At 42.6% G+C, this 23,062-nt stretch overlaps 1 protein-coding gene and 2 pseudogenes across 1 annotated transcript; 1 reads left to right on the top strand and 2 right to left on the bottom strand.

The window, feature by feature from the left end:
• The window catches only part of LOC142068404 (von Willebrand factor A domain-containing protein 5A-like), a 268,830-nt pseudogene that overhangs the window by 20,741 nt on the left and 225,027 nt on the right, over positions 1–23,062 (bottom strand).
• LOC142069175 (olfactory receptor 6F1-like) lies at positions 9,791–10,618 on the top strand (annotated as a pseudogene).
• Positions 16,875–17,828, bottom strand: LOC142068904 (olfactory receptor 14A16-like). The gene has a single exon (XM_075119029.1). It carries the CDS (start codon positions 17,826–17,828, stop codon positions 16,875–16,877), a length of 954 nt encoding a protein of 317 aa, XP_074975130.1.

Below are 23,062 nucleotides of genomic sequence, written 5' to 3' on the forward strand. Positions count from 1 at the left end.
CTGTCAACCTATGTCTTTGGTCCTGTGTCCCATGCTGAGATGAGGAATCGAATTCAGCCGCTGCACTACTGAAGACCTCCTTAAGTGATTCTGTGAGGGTTAGGTGTAAGGTAAGTACTTCTCTGCACAGGACGATTTTCACCCTAAGGTGTACGGAATCTGCCCACTGGCTCTGAACTGGAATAAGTCACAATTTCTGTATTCTAGCCACAAACACACATGCTCTCATCCTTGCAGCTCATTTACATTTAGGAGCTCTGACCTATCACTTAGAATGGGGTGTCCATGTTGCCAAGCCTAACGATGTTATCATGAATCTCTCACTGAGTTGAGGGCCATAAAGTCACAGATCCTGATTCTCTTCTCACATGTATTACACTATTATGGGGAGTAGCTTCTGCTTTAGGGGCCAGTCCTGCCTCAATTAAGTCCATGCCAAAGTGGACTGGTATTTTCAAATGTGCCTAAAGGAATTTAGGTGCCCAAATTTCATTAATTTAAATGGGAGTTGGAAACCTAACTCCCTTAGTCGCCTTTGAAAATCCCAGCCTAAATCTCTGGAAGGGGAAGGGAGATCAGGTGCATAATTTCAGCAATTATTTTACCCCTGACTTAAATTTTATTCAGTCCTTAGCCCAGCAAATTCCCATTGTACTTACCAGGATGATGCCTGATATTGCTCAGTAATTTTCACACCCATGTGGATGGCAAATGCTCTGAACAGTTCAGGATTTCATGAGCACAATGACAACCCGGTGGAACTGGATAGCTAAGCACTAGGGCTGAGATCCTCAAAGGTATAAAGGTGCTAAAGAGACAAACAGGTGCCTAGCAGGATCTTCAAAAGCACCTTGGTGTCTAACTTCCATTGAAGTCCCTAGAATTCAAACTATACGACATTCAAGCACACTAGGGAGCCTTAGGGTAAAATTTCCTAAAGCACCTAGGTGACTTAGGAGCTTAAGTCTCATTGGCTCTTTAGGCAATTAGCTGCACTTGAAAATTTAACTGTCAATCCTATTTTCAAAAGTGATTTGTGGCCAGATTAGTTGAGGTATTTAGGCACCTAGTGGGATTTTGAAAAGCACCTTGGTACCTAAATCATTGATTTCAATGGATGTTAGGCAACTAGAAGGTTTGAAAATTCCACTAGGTGTCTAAATACTTTTAAAAATCTGGCCCTAGGGCTTGTCTATACAGAGAAGACACAGCAACTTAACTTCAATATGTTTATTTAGTCCACTGCAACTTTTGTGCCTTTGTGGACTCTTTAGGTTGAAAACTGGTTATATCAGTTCAGTTTGCACCTAAAAATTGATATACATGAGGTTTAAACCAATATAATATCCATATACAAAGTTGCACTCTTTTAGCTAAATTGGTATAAAATCACACCTTTCATTATGTCAGTACAACTTTTTGTGTAGACTAGAGGCAAATATTTCAAAAGCACCAAAGTGTCTCAGGACCAGATTTTCAAAGGTTATTAGGTGTCTAGTGGGATTTTCAAAGGCCTAGGCCCCTAAACCCCATTGAATTGAATTGGAGTTATGTGCTTAACCTGCATAGGTACTTCTGAAATTCCCACTAGGTGCCTATCTGCCTATCTTCAGATGTCTGAATGTCTTTAGCTTCTGGTGCTTTATACTTCTGTATCTTAGACCACCTATTAGGTTGCCTAAATGTGGACGTAGTTGCCTAACTTTGGGCAGCCACTTAGGGCCAGATTTTAAAGAGTATTTAGTCACCTAGTGAGATTATTAGAAGGACAGAGGCACCTAACATCCACAGAAATCAATGAGTTGTAGGTTCCGAGGTGCTTCTGGAAATGTCAATAGGCATCTAAATACCTTGAGAAATCTGGCCTTTTGTCTTTTACAAATGGAGAAACTGAGGAACAAAGAACTTAAACAATTTCACAGTGGTCCATCAGCAAGTCAATGGAGACACAGAACCAAGGTCTCCTAACTTCCAGTGCTCCTCTTTAAACAAGGACACCGTCCTCACTAAGCCAGGGGTTTGGCACATTCTTGAGAAGACAGTGAAATTCTGTTGAGACCAAATCCCAAGAGCACTTCTGAGGAACATAAATTCGTCTTCTTTCTTGGACCTGTTGAGTTGCCATACATAAACGAAGCAGGTAAGGGAAAAAGACAGCAGGGTGATGACAAAATGGTAATGCAATGAGATTCTAATCAATATAGAAATTTATGCAATAGTAGGAAGATTTTGTGTATGAAACCTTTAAATGTTTGATTTATAGCTGGAGGAAAAAATATGGCTCGCAATGCATTTTTTTCCTCAGAATCCAAGAACGCCTCAGTCTAAGGAGAGAATATAATGTGTGAAGGAGGTCTGTTCTGGCTAGTTCTGTCAGCAAAAGCTAATAAGTTAGGTCCACTAGAGAGAGAGAGAGAGGATCCCAGAAATATACTTTAAACCACTTGTATTAAGACCTATTTTTTGTATACTTGGTAATGTGACCTACTGGGCCATATCTGGTTGGAAGGAATAGGTTTCCCAGTGAGTAATTGGTTGATCTGTAACATACTTCCTTCTCTCTCACTTACTTTCTCACTTTCTAAATTTCACTCATCTTTTTCAACTCTTGAATGCAGAAGAGAAAATAACTATATGATAGATCTGTGGAACTCGCTGCTGCTGTAATTTATTGAGTCGCATAGATAAGAATGTAAAAATGGATTGGATAGTTCTCTAAGAGGTAGACTTAGGTTTTCATAGCCACAAATGCCACATGGACACCCACTCCTTATTCATTTTCACGGGCATTTGTTTGTTTAAGATCCAGATTTTTAAAGGTTTTTAGGCACCTAATGAGATTTTTAGAAGTATCTCGGCACCTAAAAATCCTTGATTGCAATGGGTATTAGACACCTAGCTGCTTTGAAAAATCCCACTAGACACCTAAAAGCCTTTAAGAATTTGCCCCATAATCCCTTAGGCAGCTTTTGAAATCTCAGCTCTGGCCTGGTCTGGTAGATGGGAAATAAGGAGTTGGAGTTTGTCCCAGCTCTGTCACTCATTTACTGTGTGAAAGCCAGATTAACTGTCTGTGCCTCAGTTTCCCCATCTGTAAATAAATGAAATAATACCACTCACCCACCTTGGTAAAATGGATTGAAATCTACAGGTGAAAAAGCACCATGAATTTCTTCCCAAGTCTACTAGAGTGAATGAATAGAATAACTTTGACTTCCTCTGTCATTGGATCAGGCCCTCTGTAACTATGAAGTTTAGGGTATTAGAAGGCAGGAGATGGTCTCTGTTCCGGGCTTTTCCCCTGACTTCCGATGCATCCCTAAGCAAGATCCTTTACCCCTCTGCCCTAATGTCTCCTCATATGGCAGAGGATTGATAATGCTTAATTATTTACTACAGAAGGGCATTGGGCCCATTCCAAACAACACTGAAGTTATGGCTACAAAGGGAGTTCTTTTCAACCTGTTGTAGAATAAAATAGCTTAGGACTGGACAGTGATTTGAAGATGTAAAGATGTTTATAAGTACAAGGTATTATTATCTTTGCCAGACTAGCTCAGATTAGCATAAGGAGGATAATCATTATGGGTACGATTTTTAAAAGAGTCTGTGGGAATCAGGCATTTACATTCCACTGAATCACAAGGAGATTTGAATTTTTAATTGCTTTGAACTCCTTTGAAAATCCCATTGCACAGTGACAATCAATCGTTTATCCTTGAGGGCAAAGTCTTATTTCCGTCTCAGCTGAGCATGGAATGTGCCTCTAAGGTCCGGCACTGCAAAATCAGGTACATTTATTTTGGTTTATAATTTCTTCTTTTGTAAAATGGGGACAATGACCCTGACTCCAGTTGTAAAATGCGTTGAGATCTACTGATGAAAACCATTGCACAAAAGCTAGGGATTATACTTAATGAGCATTGACAATTAAGCACTGTCTGGTACATAATTCTCGATGAAATTCTTGTTCTGTTCTCACTTGTATGTTAATATGTCATGGATAGGCTTGGCAGCATTTTATTTTTATTATTTATAATTTTGATGGGTACTGTCACTGTTTGTTTTTAAGCATTTTCTCCACTTTTTATTTATTTCAGTGTTCATAGTTGTACAAAATTATGGGGGTGGGGCGTGGGAGACTGTCAGACAAATGATAGTTAACACTGAGATTCAAAAAGTGAAAGCTCTATAAACCATTAAAACACAAATTTTGTCAACATCATGTGTTAAACTATAGAAAGTCAATATCCTTAATTCAACAGATCATACCTGTTTTTACTGTTCATTCACTAATCCATTTGTAAGCCTAATTCAAAAGTCTAAATCACTGGATTTTGACTCTAATAAGTTCTCCCGCAGTATTTTTCTTACTTTGCCTATCTGTAAATTTTGAGTATTATCGATGGAAATACATTTTCATCAGTTTGTGTGTGTGTGTGTGTGTGTGTGTGGTGAAATCGACATTTACCAACATTCACCAATACAAATCTAATCCTTCCAAGCCTAGTCATGACGTCTGTTCCTTGGTTGTTAGAATTTGATCCTGGGCAAACTGTAAAATCAGTTTTCATGTTCGATACAAAAGGGAAGATTGTCAAAGGGTTTTCAATGGGAGTTGGGCCACAGAATTGCCCTCTTTGCCTCTGAAAATCTTCACCAAAGACAAAAATCATGGTCCTGGACTCAGAAGAAGACACATAAATAACCCCAGTGTTCCAAAGGTGTGTATTGGGAAGGGTAGCTGAGTTCTGAAATGAGCTGGAGAATGGAAAATGGGGAGGATCTAGGAGAAAAGATTAGGAGTTCAAGTTTGGCAATGTTGTGCTGGAACTAGAGATTAGGATTCTCTGCCTTGCAATATACCAATGTAAAATGTTCATCGTAGAGCCTTTGAGGAACAAAGACAAGTCCTGCCTGCCGCAGAGCACAGCAGAGATTCATGAAGGAGAAAATAGCAGAGGACAAGACTGACCCATTTACCTTAATATTAGAAGAAAGGAAATTTTCAGGGAAACTGGGATATTTTTCTTCCTATTCTTCTTCATGCTAAATTCCGTAGATCTGTTAAAATGGGATTTGCATATCAGTGATTCTCCAGAGTGCAAGTCAAGATCATCCCTTAAATATGGACATCCAGAATCAAGGGAAATTCTACATGCTGTGTGTCCATAACCTAATGGAGTTCAATGGGTATTGGGTACCAAACTCTCTTAAGCCCCTTTGAAAATCCCAGCTAAGAGCATGGAGGGACTTTTGACAAGGAAGAGCACTGGCTGAAGATTGAATGAACAATTAGTAGGTCAAAAGTGCCATCAACATTTCCAATGTCAATGGGAAAAATGATGAAATGATCAGGATCCCCTTCCCTTCCCTTGCCCTGTTTCTTGACAAACTCTAGTTGTAAGTCGTAGCTGATTGAGGCTTCGGGAGATAGGGGAGGTGGTAATAATTATTCAGGCACTAGGATTCTGACTTGAACATTCAAGGAACATCCAATAATGCATTTTAACTGTTTAACTCCATGAGTATCTCTTGTGACCTACAGAATTCAAGACTGGGGTAGAGATGAAAAACTGATTTGATGTGTTGGTTTTCACCCTCTGAGTCCTGGATTTCCCAATTGCTGCTATTTGCATACGGAAGGAAGCGTCCACTCCCATGGATGATGAGATTGTTTCTCATCAGGAGGACTGAGAAGAACAGAATTCAATACAAAGTATCATTTGTTTCTCCAGATGTTAGGAAATCTGTGGACCAAATGAATTTGGTCACTGTGTGGGGTGGGGTAAAATTTTCTACAGCAGCTAAGGGCCAGATTTTTAAAGGTATTTAGGCACGTAGTGGGATTTTCAAAAGCCTCGAGGTGGCTAAAACCCACTCAAACCCACTAGTACCTCAGGAGCTCACTAGTTAAACAGAAGCTACTAAAGTTAGACATTTTAAAATCAGCAGATCCAGATAACCCGCATCCAGGAGTTTAAAAAATGCTAGCTGAGGAGCTCACTGGGCCTTTACTGTTGAAACGCTGGAAGAAAGCTAATGTTGTGCCAATATTCAAAAAGGGTAAATGGGAGGACCAAGGTAATTATAGGTCTGTCAGGCAAGATAACGGAGTGGCTGATTGTGAGGTGATTGACATGAGCTGGGACCGTATAGATCATTGTTGCAACCAAAGTCCTGTAGTGGCACCAAATCTTGTATAAAGGGAGTCAAATAAGGTGTCAAAGACAAGGTTATGGTTTGCTGGTTCTGATTATGCTGTCTATTTGTGTGTATTATTTTTGTAGTTAAAATTATGAATATTGGCTCTATACTGTCTGTATTGCAAACTTATGCTACGCTTCTCCGTGACACCCCAGGCAAGTTGGTGTCAGTTCTGCCTAGCCTGCTTGATGGCCCATTAAGGACCACCAGATATACAATTGACCCATTGAGAGAAGGCAGACACGCCTTGGGACTCAGCAAGGTATTCAGGGACCTACCTATGGACAGAACTCTCAGGTGTTTCCAGGCCAGGTGATGGACAGCTTCTCTTTGGCACAAAGAAAGAAAGACCACATGGCAAGAGACTGTAAAAAGCTGCTGCAGCTCCTCCATCTTGTCTTCAGTCCTGATTCTTACCTCTGGAGGGACTTTGCTACACTGAAGCTCTGAACCAAGGACTGAAAGACCCATCCCAGCTGTGGATGTTCTCCAGAGACTTGATTTGAACTTGCAGTTTATTCTCTCACTGCTGCAAGCCTGAACCAAGAGCTTTGCCATCACTGTATGTCATTGATTCCATTGAATCAATTCTAGCTCTCATCTATATCGTTTTCCTTTTATGAATAAACCTTTAGGATTTAGATTCTAAAGGATTGGCAACAGCGTGATTTGTGGGTCAGATCTGATTTGTATATTGACCTGGGTCTGGGGCTTGGTCCTTTGGGATGGAGAGAAGCTTTTTCCCTTTACTGGGGTCTTGGTTTTCATCACCATTTGTCCTCATAACTTGTGGCACTGGTGGTGATACTGGGAAACTGGGGTGTCTAAGGGAATTGCTTGTGTGACTTGTGGTTAGCCAGTGGGGTAAAAGCAAAGTCTTCTCTGTCTGGCTGGTTTGGTTTGCCTTGGTGTGCACAGAAACCCCAGCCTTGGGCTGTAACTGCCCTGCTTGAAGCAATTTCTCCTGAATGGGCACTCTCCGTTGGGTCCCGCCAGAACCAGCATAGTTACACTGATAAGGGACTCAATTAATAAAGAAATAAAGTAATATAATTAATGTCATTTAACATGGGTTTATGGTAAATAGATCCTGTCAAACTAACTAGGTATCATTTTTGATGACATTACAATTGTGATTGATAAAGGCAATAGTGCTGATATAATAGACTTCTCTATGGCATTTGACTTGGTACTGCATGACATTTTGACTAAACAACTAGAAGGATACAAAAATAACATGGCACACAATACATGGACTAAAAGCTGGCTCACGGTTAGGTCTCAAAATGTAATTGTTAAAGGGAATTGTCTTGGAACAGGTATGTTTCCAGTGGGGTCCAAGAGGGTTCTGTTCATATCCTAACTCTATTTAACATTTTTTAATGATATGGAAGATGACATAAACGCATCACTGATAAAGTTTGCAAATGACACAAAAATGAGGAAGTAGTTAATAATGAAGAGGACAGGGTTACAGAGCAATCTGGATCGCTTGGTAAACTGGGCGCAAGCAAACAATATAATTTTACTATTGCTAAATGTGAATGTCTACATCTAGGAACAAAGCATGTAAGACATACTTGCAGGACGTGGAACTCGATTGTTGGAAACAGTGATTCTGAAAAAGATTTGGTGGTCATGGTGGATAATCAGCTGAACATGAGCTCCCAGGGTGATGCTGTGCCAAAAGGACTAATGCAATTCTTGGATGCATAAAGAGGAAAAAGACTACGTCCAGTTCTCGTGTCAACAATTCAAAAAGAATGTTGATCAATTGGAGAGGGTTCAGAGAAGAGCCATGAGAATGATTAAAAGTTTAGGAAGCACGCCTTATAGTGACAGACCCAAGGAGCTCAATCTATTTAGCTTAACAAAAAGAATGTTAATGGGTGAATTAACCACAGTCTATAAATTCCTTCATGATCTCTTCAGTCTAGCATAGAAAGGGATAACACCATACAATGGCTGGAAGTTTAAGCTAGGCAAAATCAGACTGGAAATAAGGCGTACAGTGAGAGTAGTTAAGTTTTGGAGCAATTTACAAATGGTCATGGTGGATTCTCCATCACTGAGAATTTTTCAATCAAGATTGGATGTTTTTCTAAAAGATCTGCTCTACAAATTATTTTGGAGAAGATCTATGTCCTGTGTTATACAGAAGATCAGACTAGATGATCACAATGGTCCCTTCTGGCTTTGCAATCTATGAATCAATGAAACCAATGAGTTTAGGTGCCTTGGTGTTTTTTAAAATCCCACTACATGCCTAAATACCATTTAAAATCTGGCCCTGGGTGACTTGAGAGCCTACATCCAATTTTCAAAAGAGCTTTAATCTTTCAGAGCCAGATTTTCAAAAGTATGAAGATGTCTAAAGCTTCAGATAGATGCTTAGCGGGATTTTCAAAAACACCTAACCACATTAGGTGCCTAACCTGCTTAAGCATTTTTGTCAGTCTGCACCGTTGACATCTAAACACTTTTGAAACTCTAGCTCTTAGGCTCCTAAGCAACTTACATGATTTTGTAATGGGATTTAGGCTTCTATATCGTTTAAGCACTGCCATAAATATAAAGGGAAGGGTAACCACCTTTCTGCATACAGTGCTATAAATCCCTCTTGGACAGAGGCAAAACCCTTTCACCTGTAAAGGGCTAAGAAGTTAAGATAACCTCACTGGCACCTGACCAAAATGACCAATGAGGAGACAAGACACTTTCAAAGCTGGAGGGGGAGGAACAAAGGGTCTGTCTGTCTGTCTGTGTGATGCTTTTGCTGGGAACAGATCAGGAATGCAGCTCAGAACTCCTGTAAAAAGTTAGTCAGTACTCTAGCTAGGAATGCGTTAGATTTCCTTTTGTTTAATGGCTGGTAAAATAGGCTGTGCTGAATGGAATGTATATTCCTGGTTTTGTGTCTTTTTGTAACTTAAGGTTTTGCCTAGAGGGATGCTCTATGTTTTGAATCTGATTACCCTGTAAGGTATTTACCATCCTGATTTTACAGAGGTGATTCTTTTACCTTTTCTTTCATTAAAATTCTTCTTTTAAGAACTGATTGCTTTTTCATTGTTCTTAAGTTCCAAGGGTTTGGGTCTGTGTTCACCTGTACAAATTGGTGAGGATTTGATCAAGCCTTTCCTAGGAAAGGGGGTGTAGGGCTTGGGGGGATACTTTGTGGGAAGACGTCTCCAAGTGGGCTCTTTCCCTGTAGTTTGTGTAACATGCTTGGTGGTGGCAGCATAGGGTTCAAGGACAAGGCAAAGTTTGTACCTTGGGGAATTTTTTTAACCTCAGCTGGTAAGAATAAGCTTAGGGGGTCTTTCATGCAGGTCCGCACATCTGTACCCTGGAGTTCAGAGTGGGGAAGGAATCTTGACAGGCACCCTTGAAAATTGTACCTGTGATGTCTAACAATCCATGTAACAAAGCTTCTCCTGAATTATGATCTCTTGTATCTTGACAGATGGAGCCTGTGACTGGAATAGAGAAGGAAATCTACTCCAGGATATAGGAATTTATCCTTCTGGGCTTCCCCCGTAGTTAATATTTGCAGATCTCTCTTTCTGTGGTGTTTACCATGATGTATGTCCTGACAGTTGCAGGAAATGTTGCCATCCTAGTCCTAGTGAGGGCCAGCCATCAACTCCGCACCCCCATGTACTTCTTCCTTTGCAACCTCTCCTTGCTGGAGATATGATACACCACAGCCTGTGTTCCCAAGACCATTGCGATTTTCCTGGGGAAAAGCAGAACCATCCCCTTTAGTAGCTGCATCCTGCAGATGGACTTCATTTTCTCCTTGGGGGGCACAGAACATTTCCTCTTGTCCGCCATGGCCCATGACTGCTATCTGGCTATTTGCTACCCATTGCACTATAGCACCATCATGAACAGCATCTTGTCTGCTCAGCTGGCCCTTGGCTCCTGGGTGTGCAGTTTCCTGGCTATTTCTATCCCAGAATCTCTGAGAGTTAGGTTGTCCTTCTGTGCCACTAGTGTCATTACTCGTTTCTTCTGCAGCATAGATTCCTTCATCATTCTCTCCTGCACAGACACCTATGTGTTTGAGATGGCAGCTTTTATCATCTCGATCATCGTCATCCTGGAATTATGTTCAATAATTCTGGTCTCCTACATTTACACCCTCTCCACCATACTGAGAATCCCATCAGCCCAAGGCCAGCAAAAGGCCTTTTCCACTTGCTCTGCCCATCTCACTCTTGTGATTATATGGTACAGCTCCACCATCTTCCTGTATGTCAGGCCTTCCAGACAGAATGCCTTGGACATGAACAAGACTGTCAACACTTTGAATACTATTGTAACTCCGCTGTTAAACCTCTTCATTGACAGTCTGAGAAACAAAGAGGTGAAGGAGACTTTATGGAAGGTATTCAGTGGGCCATGAAGTTGTTTTTGAATGGCTTAGATGTTACTGGGTCTGATTCTCAGCCTGTGCTCATGTTCCCTTTGGCAGTAACTGTCCTTGTTGTTGTTCTTTTAATCCTGGTTCCAATTTTACATTTACAACTTTGGTATTTGGGTAAAATGTTCAGAAGTGCCTAAGGGCCAGATTTGCAAAGGAATTTAGGCACCTAAAGATTCAGATAGGCCCCTAAATACCATTAAAGATCTAGCTTCTAGGAGCCTAATTTTTATTGAAAATCTACCGAACGTGAGCTCCTAAGGGGCATATTTTCAAAGATATTTAGGTGTCTAAAGATGCAGATAGTTGTTTAGTGGGCTTTTCCAAAGCACTTCAGCAGATGAGGCACCAAAATCCCATTGATTTCAGTGGTAGCTACAAATACTATTGAAAATCTGTCCCTTAAAATCTCTTGAGAGGTCTCATCAACAGCCCATTGGCATCAACGAACATCTTTCAGCTGAATTAAATGGCCTTTAGGTCAGGCCCTATGTGGACATTACTTTTAGAAATTCACATTTAGGCCCCCATCCTGAGATCCTTACTCAAGTGCTAAATTATATTATTTTGAGTCGTCCAGTTGACTCTAACGGGACTACTCACACTAGGAAAGAAAGCTTGTGCATAAAGCGTGTGCAGGATCAAGACCTTAGTGACACTGAATCTGCACTCAGAAGTTTGTTCTAAGTTTAAATTTGTAGCAACTCCAGAATTTTCATTATCTGTGATGTATGACTGTTTGGCCAACTCACACGACATTGTGTCTGTTCCCTTGTTCAATAGCTGAAAAATTATTAAACAGCAAACTAAAGAACAACATGCAGGAAATACAGAATGATGAACAACGATGGTGGATTTTTTTTTTTAATTAGTGAAGAATTTCAAAAAATCAAACTTATTTCCCTTTTTAAGGGTTCTAAGTTTGGGGATCCTACATGTTGGTAAATGGAAACAAGTCAATAACGTTTTTTATAAAGTTTTCCGTTTAAATGTTGTCAAAAATTGAAATGAAAAATTTAATTAAAAAAAGAAAACAAAAATTCACTAAATCAACAGTTCTTTACAAACAATTTCGTTTTTGAAAATGGTCATTTTTCAACAAAAAGGAATTACAAGGGAGAAAGAAGTTCAATTAATGGTGATCAATATGTTTTCACAGAATGTTTTTTATCAAATGAACTTGATTTAACTGTGACATTCATGATTGATAAAGGCAATGGTGTTTATGTAATAGACTTGCATTTTTCTAAAGGTTTGATTCAGGGTAACATCACACTATTTAAAAAAATAACACTACACAAAAACAACAGTAAATTGATTAAAAACTGGCTAACTGATAGTTCTCAAAACATAACTGTTCATAGAATCATAGAATCATAAAATATCAGAGTTGGAAGGGACCTCTGTAGGTCATCTAGTCCAACCCCCTGCCCAGAGCAGGACCAATCCCCAACTAAATCATCCCAGCCAGGGCTTTGTCAAGCCTGACCTTAAAAACTTCTAAGGAAGGGGATTCCACCACCTTCCTAGGTAACGCATTCCAGTGTTTCACCACCCCCCTAGTGAAAAAGTTTTTCCTAATATCCAACCTAAATCTCCCCCTTGAAACTTGAGACCATTACTCCTTGTCCTGTCATCTGCTACCACTGAGAATAGTCTAGATCCATCCTCTTTAGATCCACCTTTCAGGTAGTTAAAAGCAGCTATCAAATCCCCCCTCATTCTTCTCTTCCGTAGACTAAACAATCCCAGTTCCCTCAGCCTCTCCTCATAACTCATGTGTTCCAGCCCCCTAATCATTTTTGTTGCCCTTCGCTGGACTCTCTCCAGTTTTTCCACATACGTCTTGTAGTGTGGGGCCCAAAACTGGACACAGTACTCCAGATGTCACCAATGTCGAATAGAGGGGAACGATCACGTCCCTTGATCTGCTGGCCATGCCCCTCCTTATACACCCCAAAATGCCATTGGCCTTCTTGGCAACAAGGGCACACTGTTGACTCATATCCAGCTTCTCGTCCACTGTCACCCCTAGGTCCTTCTCTGCAGTACTGCTGCCGAGCCATTCGGTCCCTAGTCTGTAGCGGTGCATTGGATTCTTCCGTCCTAAGTGCAGGACTCCGCACTTGTCCTTGTTGAACCTCATCAGATTTCTTTTGGCCCAACCCTCCAATTTGTCTATGTCCCTCTGTATCCTATCCCTACCCTCCAGCGTATCTACCACTCCTCCCAGTTTAGTGTCATCATCTGTTGATGGGAACTATTGATTTTAATGGGTGATAGACACCTAGATGCTTTTGAGAATCCCACTAGGTTCCTAAATACCTTTACATATCTTGCCCTTCATGCCTGACTTATTTGTATTTTTGTATATTTATATCTAGACCACTCTTATCATCAAAGTGTAAATAAACTTTAACTTTTACCTTTGTATCCCTCTACCTTTTGGAAAGTGTTTTACTTATTAAGGCTGGGGATTTCAAAGGATCGTAAAGACGTAGGCTGGGTTTACCAAAGGAACCTGAGAGAGTTTCAATAGAATTTTTGCACCTATGTCCCTTTGGCCTCTTTGGAAGTCCCAGCCCTAATTGGAGCTGGTTGGAATTTTCATTGTAGAGGAAATTCCAATATTTTGAAATTGATTTTTATCCCAAATCTGGATGAAAATTTAAAACGTGCTGATACAGACTAATACGGCTACCACTCTGAAACTTGTATTTAGCTGTGACACCTGTCCCAGACCCGAAGAAGAGCTCTGCGTAAGCTTGGAAATTTGTCTTTCCCAACAACAGAAATTGGGCCAATACAGGATGTTACTTCACCCATTGCTCGGAAAACCCCATCAAGGAAATTAGATACGGGCACGCCCAATAAAGGAGAAAACACTTGCAACACTGTCTATCCAAACGCTCAGCATCTCCCCAGGCAGAGGAACCAGAATGGAGATGGGGGTGGGGGGGCAGGGGGCCATGGCCCGATCACTTTTAAAAGTGGGAGGGGTATGTTCTCCCACTTTTTACTGGCCTTAAGGGTGAGCGATGGTGGGGAGGGGGCAGAGAGGAGCAAGCGTGGGGAAGGGCCTTGGGGGGAAGAGGTGGCACGAGGGTGGGGCCTCGGGGGAAGAGGCCGTGTGGGGGTGGGGCCTTGGTTCAGGTGTCGGTGCCCCCCCACCACTTCTAGGGAGCTTCCAGCGCTCCTGTCCCCAGGCACTCCCACCTCATAAAGAAACAAATCAATCCACCAGTAAAAAACAAAAACAAAAAAAACAAAAAAACCCTAAAATAAAATTCAAAAAATCTGAGAAAGAAGCAAGAACCAAACAACTGCACTGATACCACAATCATATCTTTTACCCTGAGGGGAAGAACAAAAAAAGGAATGGAGTCTCTGGCTCCTTAGGGTCTACTAGGGGCTTTGCTATGGCGCCCGATTTTATGTGGAAGGTGCTCAGATAGCATGGTGATGGGTGACAGTGTGGGATCGTACGATAGACAGATAGATTAGATTAGATAGAACAAACTCCTGCAAGTCCTTCTTACATGGGATTATGGCTGGCACCTGACACTGGGTAGGACTCTGCACTTAAATAGGTCCCCTGTCTCTTTGTCATGTGCTAAAATTAAGACTTCCAGACCCACCAGCCATGCCCCCGCCCTCCGCACCATCACTTGCAGACTCCCTATATAGCAAAAGACTTGTTCCATGCAGCAGGGCCTGTAGGTGAAAGGCAACAAAAATCAAAGGACCCAGACTTCAGTCTTGATTTCTCTGAGTGATAGTCCTTCAGCAAAGTAACAGGCACCTTTCTCAGGTAGGAGGAGAGCTGCCATGAACAAAGAGCGATAGACGGCTATTGAACAAGCCCAGACTTCTGCAGTCACCATGTCAATATTTACCCAGATAGCAAAACACAGAGTTCATGATCTGATGCTGCCATATCCCACTCTGTCACACCAGCAAACAGAAACCCAAAAGCCATCATACCCCAAGCAAAGTTTTGACCCACAAAAAGGAGAAGAACCAGAGATTCCATGAAGTCTAATGGCTAATGATTTTATGTGGAAGGTACTCAGATAACATGGTGAGGGGTGGCAGTATAAAAGCATGACATCGATAGATTTTCATCTTACTTATACTGGTATAAACCTGGAAGAACTCCACTGACTTAGTGGAGTTAGTGTGGATTTACCGCTATACACACAGCATTTTGCATAAAAAAAATCACATACCATATTCTTATGGGGACAGTAATGTCATCAGTTGATTGTATTTGCTAAAACAACACAGGAAACTTCAATCCATCGGTGATCTTCCTGATAACACCATCCTGGCTACTATGGATGTAGAAGCCCTCTACACCAACATTCCACACAAAGATGGACTACAGGCCGTCAAGAACACTATCCCCGATAATGTCACGGCTAACCTGGTGGCTGAACTTTGTGACTTTGTCCTTACCCATAACTATTTCACATTTGGGGACAATGTATACCTTCAGATCAGCGGCACTGCTATGGGTACCCGCATGGCCCCACAGTATGCCAACATTTTTATGGCTGATTTAGAACAACGCTTCCTCAGCTCTCGTCCCCTAAAGCCCCTACTCTACTTGCGCTATATTGATGACATCTTCATCATCTGGACCCATGGAAAAGAAGCCCTTGAGGAATTCCACCATGATTTCAACAATTTCCATCCCACCACCAACCTCAGCCTGGTCCAGTCCACACAAGAGATCCACTTCCTGGACACTACAGTGCTAATAAACAATGGCCACATAAACACCACCCTATACCGGAAACCTACTGACCGCTATTCCTACCTGCATGCCTCCAGCTTTCACCCTGACCACACCACACGATCCATCGTCTACAGCCAAGCTCTGCGATACAACCGCATTTGCTCCAACCCCTCAGACAGAGACAAACACCTACAAGATCTCTGTCAAGCTTTCTTACAACTACAATACCCACCTGCAGAAGTAAAGAAACAGATTGATAGAGCCAGAAGAGTTCCCAGAAGTTACCTACTACAGGACAGGCCTAACAAAGAAAATAACAGAACGCCACTAGCGGTCACCTTCAGCCCCCAACTAAAACCCCTCCAACGCATTATTAAGGATCTACAACCTATCCTAAAGGATGACCCAACACTCTCACAAGTCTTGGGAGACAGGCCAGTCCTTGCCTACAGACAGCCCCGCAACCTGAAGCAAATACTCACCAACAACCACATACCACACAACAGAACCACTAACCCAGGAACTTATCCTTGCAACAAAGCCCGTTGCCAATTGTGCCCACATATCTATTCAGGGGACACCATCACAGGGCCTAATAACATCAGCCACACTATCAGAGGCTCGTTCACCTGCACATCCACCAATGTGATATATGCCATCATGTGCCAGCAATGCCCCTCTGCCATGTACATTGGGCAAACTGGACAGTCTCTACGTAAAAGAATAAATGGACACAAATCAGATGTCAAGAATTATAACATTCATAAACCAGTCGGAGAACACTTCAATCTCTCTGGTCACGCAATCACAGACATGAAGGTCGCTATCTTAAAACAAAAAAACTTCAAATCCAGACTCCAGCGAGAAACTGCTGAATTGGAATTCATTTGCAAATTGGATACTATTAATTTAGGCTTAAATAGAGACTGGGAGTGGCTAAGTCATTATGCAAGGTAGCCTGTTTCCTCTTGTTTTTTCCTACCCCCCCCCCCCAGATGTTCTGGTTTAACTTGGATTTAAACCTGGAGAGTGGTCAGTTTAGATGAGCTATTACCAGCAGGAGAGTGAGTTTGTGTGTGTATGGGGGTGGGGGGGATGTGAGAAAACCTTGATCTATGCAGGAAATAGCCCGACTTGATTATGTAAAGAGTTGTCACTTTGGATGGGCTAGCACCAGCAGGAGAGTGAATTTGTGTGGGGGGGTGGAGGGTGAGAAAACCTGGATTTGTGCTGGAAATGGCCCACCTGTTGATCACTTTAGATAAGCTATTACCAGCAGGACAGTGGGGTGGGAGGAGGTATTGTTTCATGATTTCTGTGTGTATATAAAGTCTGCTGCAGTTTCCACGGTAAACATCTGATGAAGTGAGCTGTGGCTCACGAAAGCTCATGCTCAAATAAATTGGTTAGTCTCTAAGGTGCCACAAGTACTCCTTTTCTTTTTGCGAATACAGACTAACACGGCTGTTCCTCTGAAACCAGATAAAACCACGTTCATCAGAGAAACGCAGACATTTTATTCTTGTTGAATAACCTCCACCCAGTCAGTTTCCTCAGGGAAGCTTTGATTTCCTTGTTCTTTATGCTGTAGATGATCGGATTCATCACTGGCGGCAGCACGGAATAGAGAACAGCCACCACGAGATCTAGAGCTGACGGAGAGCTGGAGATGGGTTTCACGTAGGCAAAGGCACCAGTGGAAAGAAACATGGAAATTACAATGAGGTGAGGAAGGCATGTGGAGAAGGTTTTATGTCGGCCCTGCTCAGAGGGGATTCTCAATACCGTGGTCAAGATCTGAACATATGTCACAATTATAAAAACAAAACAACTTAGAGATAAACACACACTAAATTCAATAACCCCAACTTCATTGAAGTACGAGTTAGAGCAGGCGAGCTTGAGTAGCTGGGGGATTTCACAGAAGAACTGATCCACCATGTTGCCTCCACAGAAGGTTATTGAAAACGTGTTCCCGGTATGCAATGAAGAATAGAGGATTACACTGATCCAGGCAATGGCTGCCATTTGGACACAAGCTCTCCTGTTCATTATAGTCTCATAGTGCAGTGGTTTGCAGATGGCGACGTATCGATCGTATGCCATGATGGTGAGTAAGACAAAGTCGGCTTCAGCAAAGAAGATGAGGAAAAAGACTTGGGCGACACATCCAGAATAGGAAATGGACCTGGTGTTCATAAGGGAATTGGCCATAGATTTGGGGATGGTGACAGAGATGGAGCCGAGGTCTAGGATGGACAAACTCATCAGGAAGAAGTACATGGGGGTGTGAAGGTGATAGTCAAGAGCTATGGCTGTGATGATGAGAAGATTCCCTGTCAGGGCTGCCAGGTAAAGCACTAGAAACACAATGAAGTGCAAAATCTGCAGCTCTCGAACATCAGAGAATCCCAGAAGATGGAACTCGGTCACGGTGGTTTGGTTGGACATTTTCTTTCTTAGTTCATTGTGTGATGGCTGTGGAGGAAAGGAGAAGAGCAATGGTCAGGGTTATAGTGAGAGAGGGAATGACTCTGATTCCCCTCTCCATGATGTCTCATGATGTGAATGTCAAAGGTGCACAGCACTTGTCACTTCCATTGTCTGGAGTAGCGAGGGCTCCTCACCGCTCACAACCAGAGCACTACTCTGGTGCGTTATGACAGGAGTGTAAATTGGCATCGCTCCCTTAAAGTCACTGGAGCTGGGTCAGTTTACACCATCTGAGGATCTGGCCCAAGATGTGGCTTGATCAAATGCAGGATGAAAGATGGAACGAAGTACAATCCAAATCCAACAATTTGAGCCAAAATTATGCCCCTATTGCTACAGACAGCAGGCTCACAACTTGGCCAACTCATCTCAACTACTAAAATGCCAGCACAGTCTGATTCCCACTTAACTGAGAAATACAGCACAGAATCACCCAGCTTCCCGCATGGCAGCTTTTCTGTGATGATTCCACCCCAACATCCCACATACCGCCTGATGCCTACTTACATGTTGATTTATGGCACCAGATCCCAGCTGCACTCCCATTGCTGGGTGATGATGGGCTGGTCGCATCGCTCAGTTGCTGCTAGGTTGTGTGGTTCCCCTCTGTGACTTTATTTCTGTGCTGTGTGAGTCAGGAGACTTCAGTTCTAGTCTTGCCTCTGTCACTTTGTGACCATGGAGCAGTCACCGCTGCCTCTCTTTCCTCCCCTTCCTTTTGTCTGTCTTGTGTACTTTGAATGTGAACTCTTTTGGGGATGGATTGTGTCTTCCTATGTGCATGTTCTGTGCACATGTTGACAGTATTTTTGTTTAGCAGGCAGCAGTGTGGGACAGAGGCTATGATGGTAGAAGTGGAGATCTGGGTTCTAGTTCCATCAACCTCCTGCCTGTCCTTGGGTAGGATAAAGAAAGACAGCCTTTGTCTGGGAGCTTCGACTCTCAGGGCTTTCGTTTAGAGAGGTTAGTATGTTTAAAACACATTCTCTGAGTGACCAACTTTGCTACTTACTCAGTTTTACCATCCTGCAGCTACCCCTTTGAAACAGACAAACACGGTTGCAATAGAGGGAATGGGGTTGGAAATTATGGTGTTATTGGACAATATTCATGTTCCCCACCCTGGCAAAAAGCTAAGTTTCCAGGTAGGAGTAGTCAGACAATTTCTACTTTATTTCAAAGGAAAATTCAGTTTTCAGTTGAATATATTTTCATGGAAAGTCTCTGATATCCATAACAATGAAAACTTGTTTTCATTATGCCTAAAAATTTTCAGGTTCCAACAGTTTTCGGCTGAAACTGGTTCTCACAACCTCAATGAAAAGTCAATTTTTTCTGGTGGAAAAAAAAATCTGATCATCTCTAGATATCTGCATAATTTGTTAGTAAAAGTCTTCAAGAGTTCTAATTGCAATTCATATTTCTGATATTAAATTTGCCCCATATATTAATACTCTAACATATTTAATTGAAATAGAAAACTTACTTTGTTGGTCTTTATTCCAATTTGCGATGCATTTGATCCGACTGTGTTAGGAATCATTGGTCATTATCTATCTATCTATCTATCTATCTATCTATCTATCTATCTATCTATCTATCTATTCACCCACTGCCAGGATTGTTTGGTTCTCTCTCTCTCTCTCCTTCCCCCAACACTGTCGTATTCACCAGCTGTTGTCAGATCCCTTCGCTGGATGTCCTGAGTTGCAGGGGTCTCTCTGCAGTTCCTAGCACAGATGGGCGCTCCCTGCTTCCCTCCTAGGGCAGGCTTGGGTGAAAGGTGATGGACTAAATGGGATCAGGGACTGAAAGACACTCCCAGCTGTCGAGCTGATCCTGGTTTGTGCCAGCTTCAAATAAGGTCACAGCCCAAGATATCCCTGCTCTGGGGGTAAATAGCTGAATCTGGTCTCCAGGGCTGTGAGCCCAGCTCTGCTCTCACCTCAGGAGCAAAGCATCCTGACAACCTGCCCTAGTTGACCCTAACTCCCCAGAGGGGGAACAGCACCTGCCCTGCATCTCACATGATGACAGCATCTCTTGAAGGACCTTTAGCTAAAAAACAAGGCAGGGCTGGATCACAAAGGGGGTCCCCACAGGATGGCAAAATAAAACAGATATTTGTAGCACAGACATGGGATCTACAATAGCTAAGAGCCTCTTGGCACCAGAGTCTCAGTTGGCCTGGAATAGCCTGTTCCTTCATTAACTCCACATAGTCACCTCTAGGGGAGCAGAGATGTTTTTCTCCTGCATTGCACCAGCAGCTCTTGGGATGCAGCCACCAGAGGAACCCACAGCTCAGGCTGCCCTGGCTGCTTCAAGTTCCTCACTAAGAGACAAACACTAAAAACTAAGGACTAGGTCCTGGGCTGGTGTAAGTTGATACACTTCCACTGACTTCAGAGTAGTGAGGGCTATTTACACCACTTGGGGATCTGACTCATTGACTTCCAGGGAGCTACATCCATTTACACCAGCTGGGGATCTGGCCCATGACGCAGTTTCCAACCTATATCCTTTGCCTGTGAAACTGAACCAAAGAAGAGTCAAACATTCGTAATCAGGCTCCTCTTTCCTAGCTCTTTGTCCACTCAGATGAATTACAAGTATAACTTGTAAGTGTGACAGAGCGATTCAGTCCCACTTGGGACAGAACTGGGAACAGTGTTGTGGAGATTTTCTGCATCTGATCTTCAACTTTTATTGGGATGAATAGCCCAGGTCTTTTTCTTTCTTTCTTTCTTTCTTTCTTTCTTTCTTTCTTTCTTTCTTTCTTTCTTTCTTTCTTTCTTTCTTTCTTTCTTTCTTTCTTTCTTTCACAGTAGTAACATTGTTTTCCTTCCGGCAGACAATATTAAAATAAAAGGCTCCTTTGGCTACAGATGCACTGTTTAAAAATGTGTAATTTACACGAGACATTCATGTCAGAGAAACTGATGAAATACAAAGAGCCAGAGAGTAGAAATCAGCCCGAGACCGATTGGAATCAGTGGTTCCGATCCTCAGCAAGTTCAAATCAGGGTAGCTCCACTGAAGTGAATGGGTCAGTGCCCCAGTTTCTGTAAATCACCTCTAGCTGCCTTGGACTCAAAGGGTCCAGATCCCCCAAACAGCTGTTGTGTAAATCAGCCCCAGCCCCACTGAAGTCAATTAGACCAGTTCCTCAGTGAATGTAAATTGGCAGAGTGCTATGGAACTAGGCCAGTTTACATGAGCTAAATATCAGTGCCGTGATGTTGAGTCTTTTGTTTGTTCCTCTCTCTGAGATTCTCATTGCTGAACATCACAATCCCATCTCAATGCTCCTGGAATATTCCAATAGCAGGGTTCATAGAAACCTGCAAGACGGGTACCCAACCAGTAAATGAACTGATGAATATTATTACCATCACAGCAACGCCCTTCTAGTTGAGGTTGCACCATGACTTCTGTTTAAAGGTCCTCCTTTCTTAAAAAAAAAAGAAAAGGAAAAAACAGAAGACATGCTTAGTCAGATTCTTTTGAAATTTAATGTGCCTTCGGAGGGTGCAGGGTAGGATTAGTGACCTAAATGTGGGGTCATTTGAGCGAAGGGTTGTGGAGATATGAGCCCAGTTACAAGTTTCTAGGTTTTGTTTATTTTGCTCAAAGCTAGAGATCAAACTATTGATGTGAGGCAGGTCAAACTGGTCTCAATCTGTCTCATTTTACCCAAGGTAGTGCACGGCCCCCACGAAATCTTGGGGGACCCGAAATGAGAATGGAATTTAAGAAAGTCTGCGTGTTGGATTGTGCGCTTGTGCCAATGCAGAAGGAGGGCTAGAGGATTTCCATTCCCGCCATTCTGTATGGTTTAAAGCTCAGTTTCTGGAAGTGCACTAGAAGCTGAATGGTTACTCGGATAGCTTTGAAATTTGGGTGCCTCCTGGTTTCCCTGGGGGGAGCGTATCAGCACCAATGACCAGTGGGGGAACACACAGGGATGCCATTAAGGTCTCTCTGTTTGAACTGGGGTAAGACAGCTTGGAAGCCCCAGCCCATGTTTGTAGCTCTCTCCGTTCCTAACTGTGCAACACTGGACTTCATTTCCTTCCCCACCTACATTTCCATCCATACAAATGTCCTTTGCTTGATGTGGCCACCTCTCCATGGAATGGGGAAAAAATGAAACAAAAACCTGTGAAGAAATTTCCTCGGAGAAATTTGCTCTACTGAACACACGGCGTGCACCTCTATGATCAACCCCTGGAACTGCTGCAGTCAGCGGGATTATTGCTAGTGACTGCAGTGGGATCAGGACCGGGCCTTCCCTGCTATGTAAGAGCTGAGGGTTGTGTGGCTGACAGAAGAAGACTATTTCTATCAGGAAATTGCAAATTAATTTGAGATGGGCCCAGCTCACCCTCCGCCCCCCCCCCCCAACTCACTCTCCTGCTGGTAATAGCCCATCCAAAGTGACCACTCTCTTTAAAATGTGTATGAGAGTAGGAGAGTGAGTTTGTGTGTGTGGTTTTTGGAGGGTGGTGGTGGGGGGTGAGAAAACCTGGATTTGTGCTGGAAATGGCCCACCTTGATTATCATACACATTTTAAAGAGAGTGGTCACTTTGGATGGGCTATTACCAGCAGGAGAGTGAGTTGGGGGGGGGGGGGGCGGACGGTGAGAAAACCTGGATTTGTGCTGGAAATGGCCCAACTTGATGATCACTTTAGATAAGCTATTACCAGCAGGAGAGTGGGGTGGGAGGAGGTATTGTTTCATGGTCTCTGTGTGAATATAATGTCTTCTGCAGTTTCCACGGTATGCATCCGATGAAGTGAGCTGTAGCTCACGAAAGCTCATGCTCAAATAAATTGGTTAGTCTCTAAGGTGCCATAAGTACTCCTTTTCTTTTTAGTAATAGGATGAAATTTCACAGTGAGAAGTGTAAGGTTATGTATTTAGGGATTAATAACAAGAATTTTAGTTATAAGCTGGGGACGCATCAATTAGAAGTAACGGAGGAGGAGAAGGACCTTGGAGTATTGGTTGATCATAGGATGACTATGAGCCGCCAATGTGATATGGCCATGAAAAAAGCTAATGCGGTCTTGGGATGCATCAGGCAAGGTATTTCCAGTAGAGATAAGGAGGTTTTAGTACCATTATACAAGGCACTGGTGAGACCTCACCTGGAATACTGTGTGCAGTTCTGGTCCCCCATGTTT

The sequence above is a fragment of the Caretta caretta genome, chromosome 14 (genome assembly GCF_965140235.1).
Source record: "Caretta caretta isolate rCarCar2 chromosome 14, rCarCar1.hap1, whole genome shotgun sequence".
Lineage (NCBI taxonomy): Eukaryota > Metazoa > Chordata > Testudines > Cheloniidae > Caretta > Caretta caretta.

Excerpts from the sequence above, each read along its gene's own strand:
- LOC142068904 (XM_075119029.1), bottom strand. The coding sequence starts at position 17,828 with ATGTCCAACCAAACCACCGTGACCGAGTTCCATCTTCTGGGATTCTCT.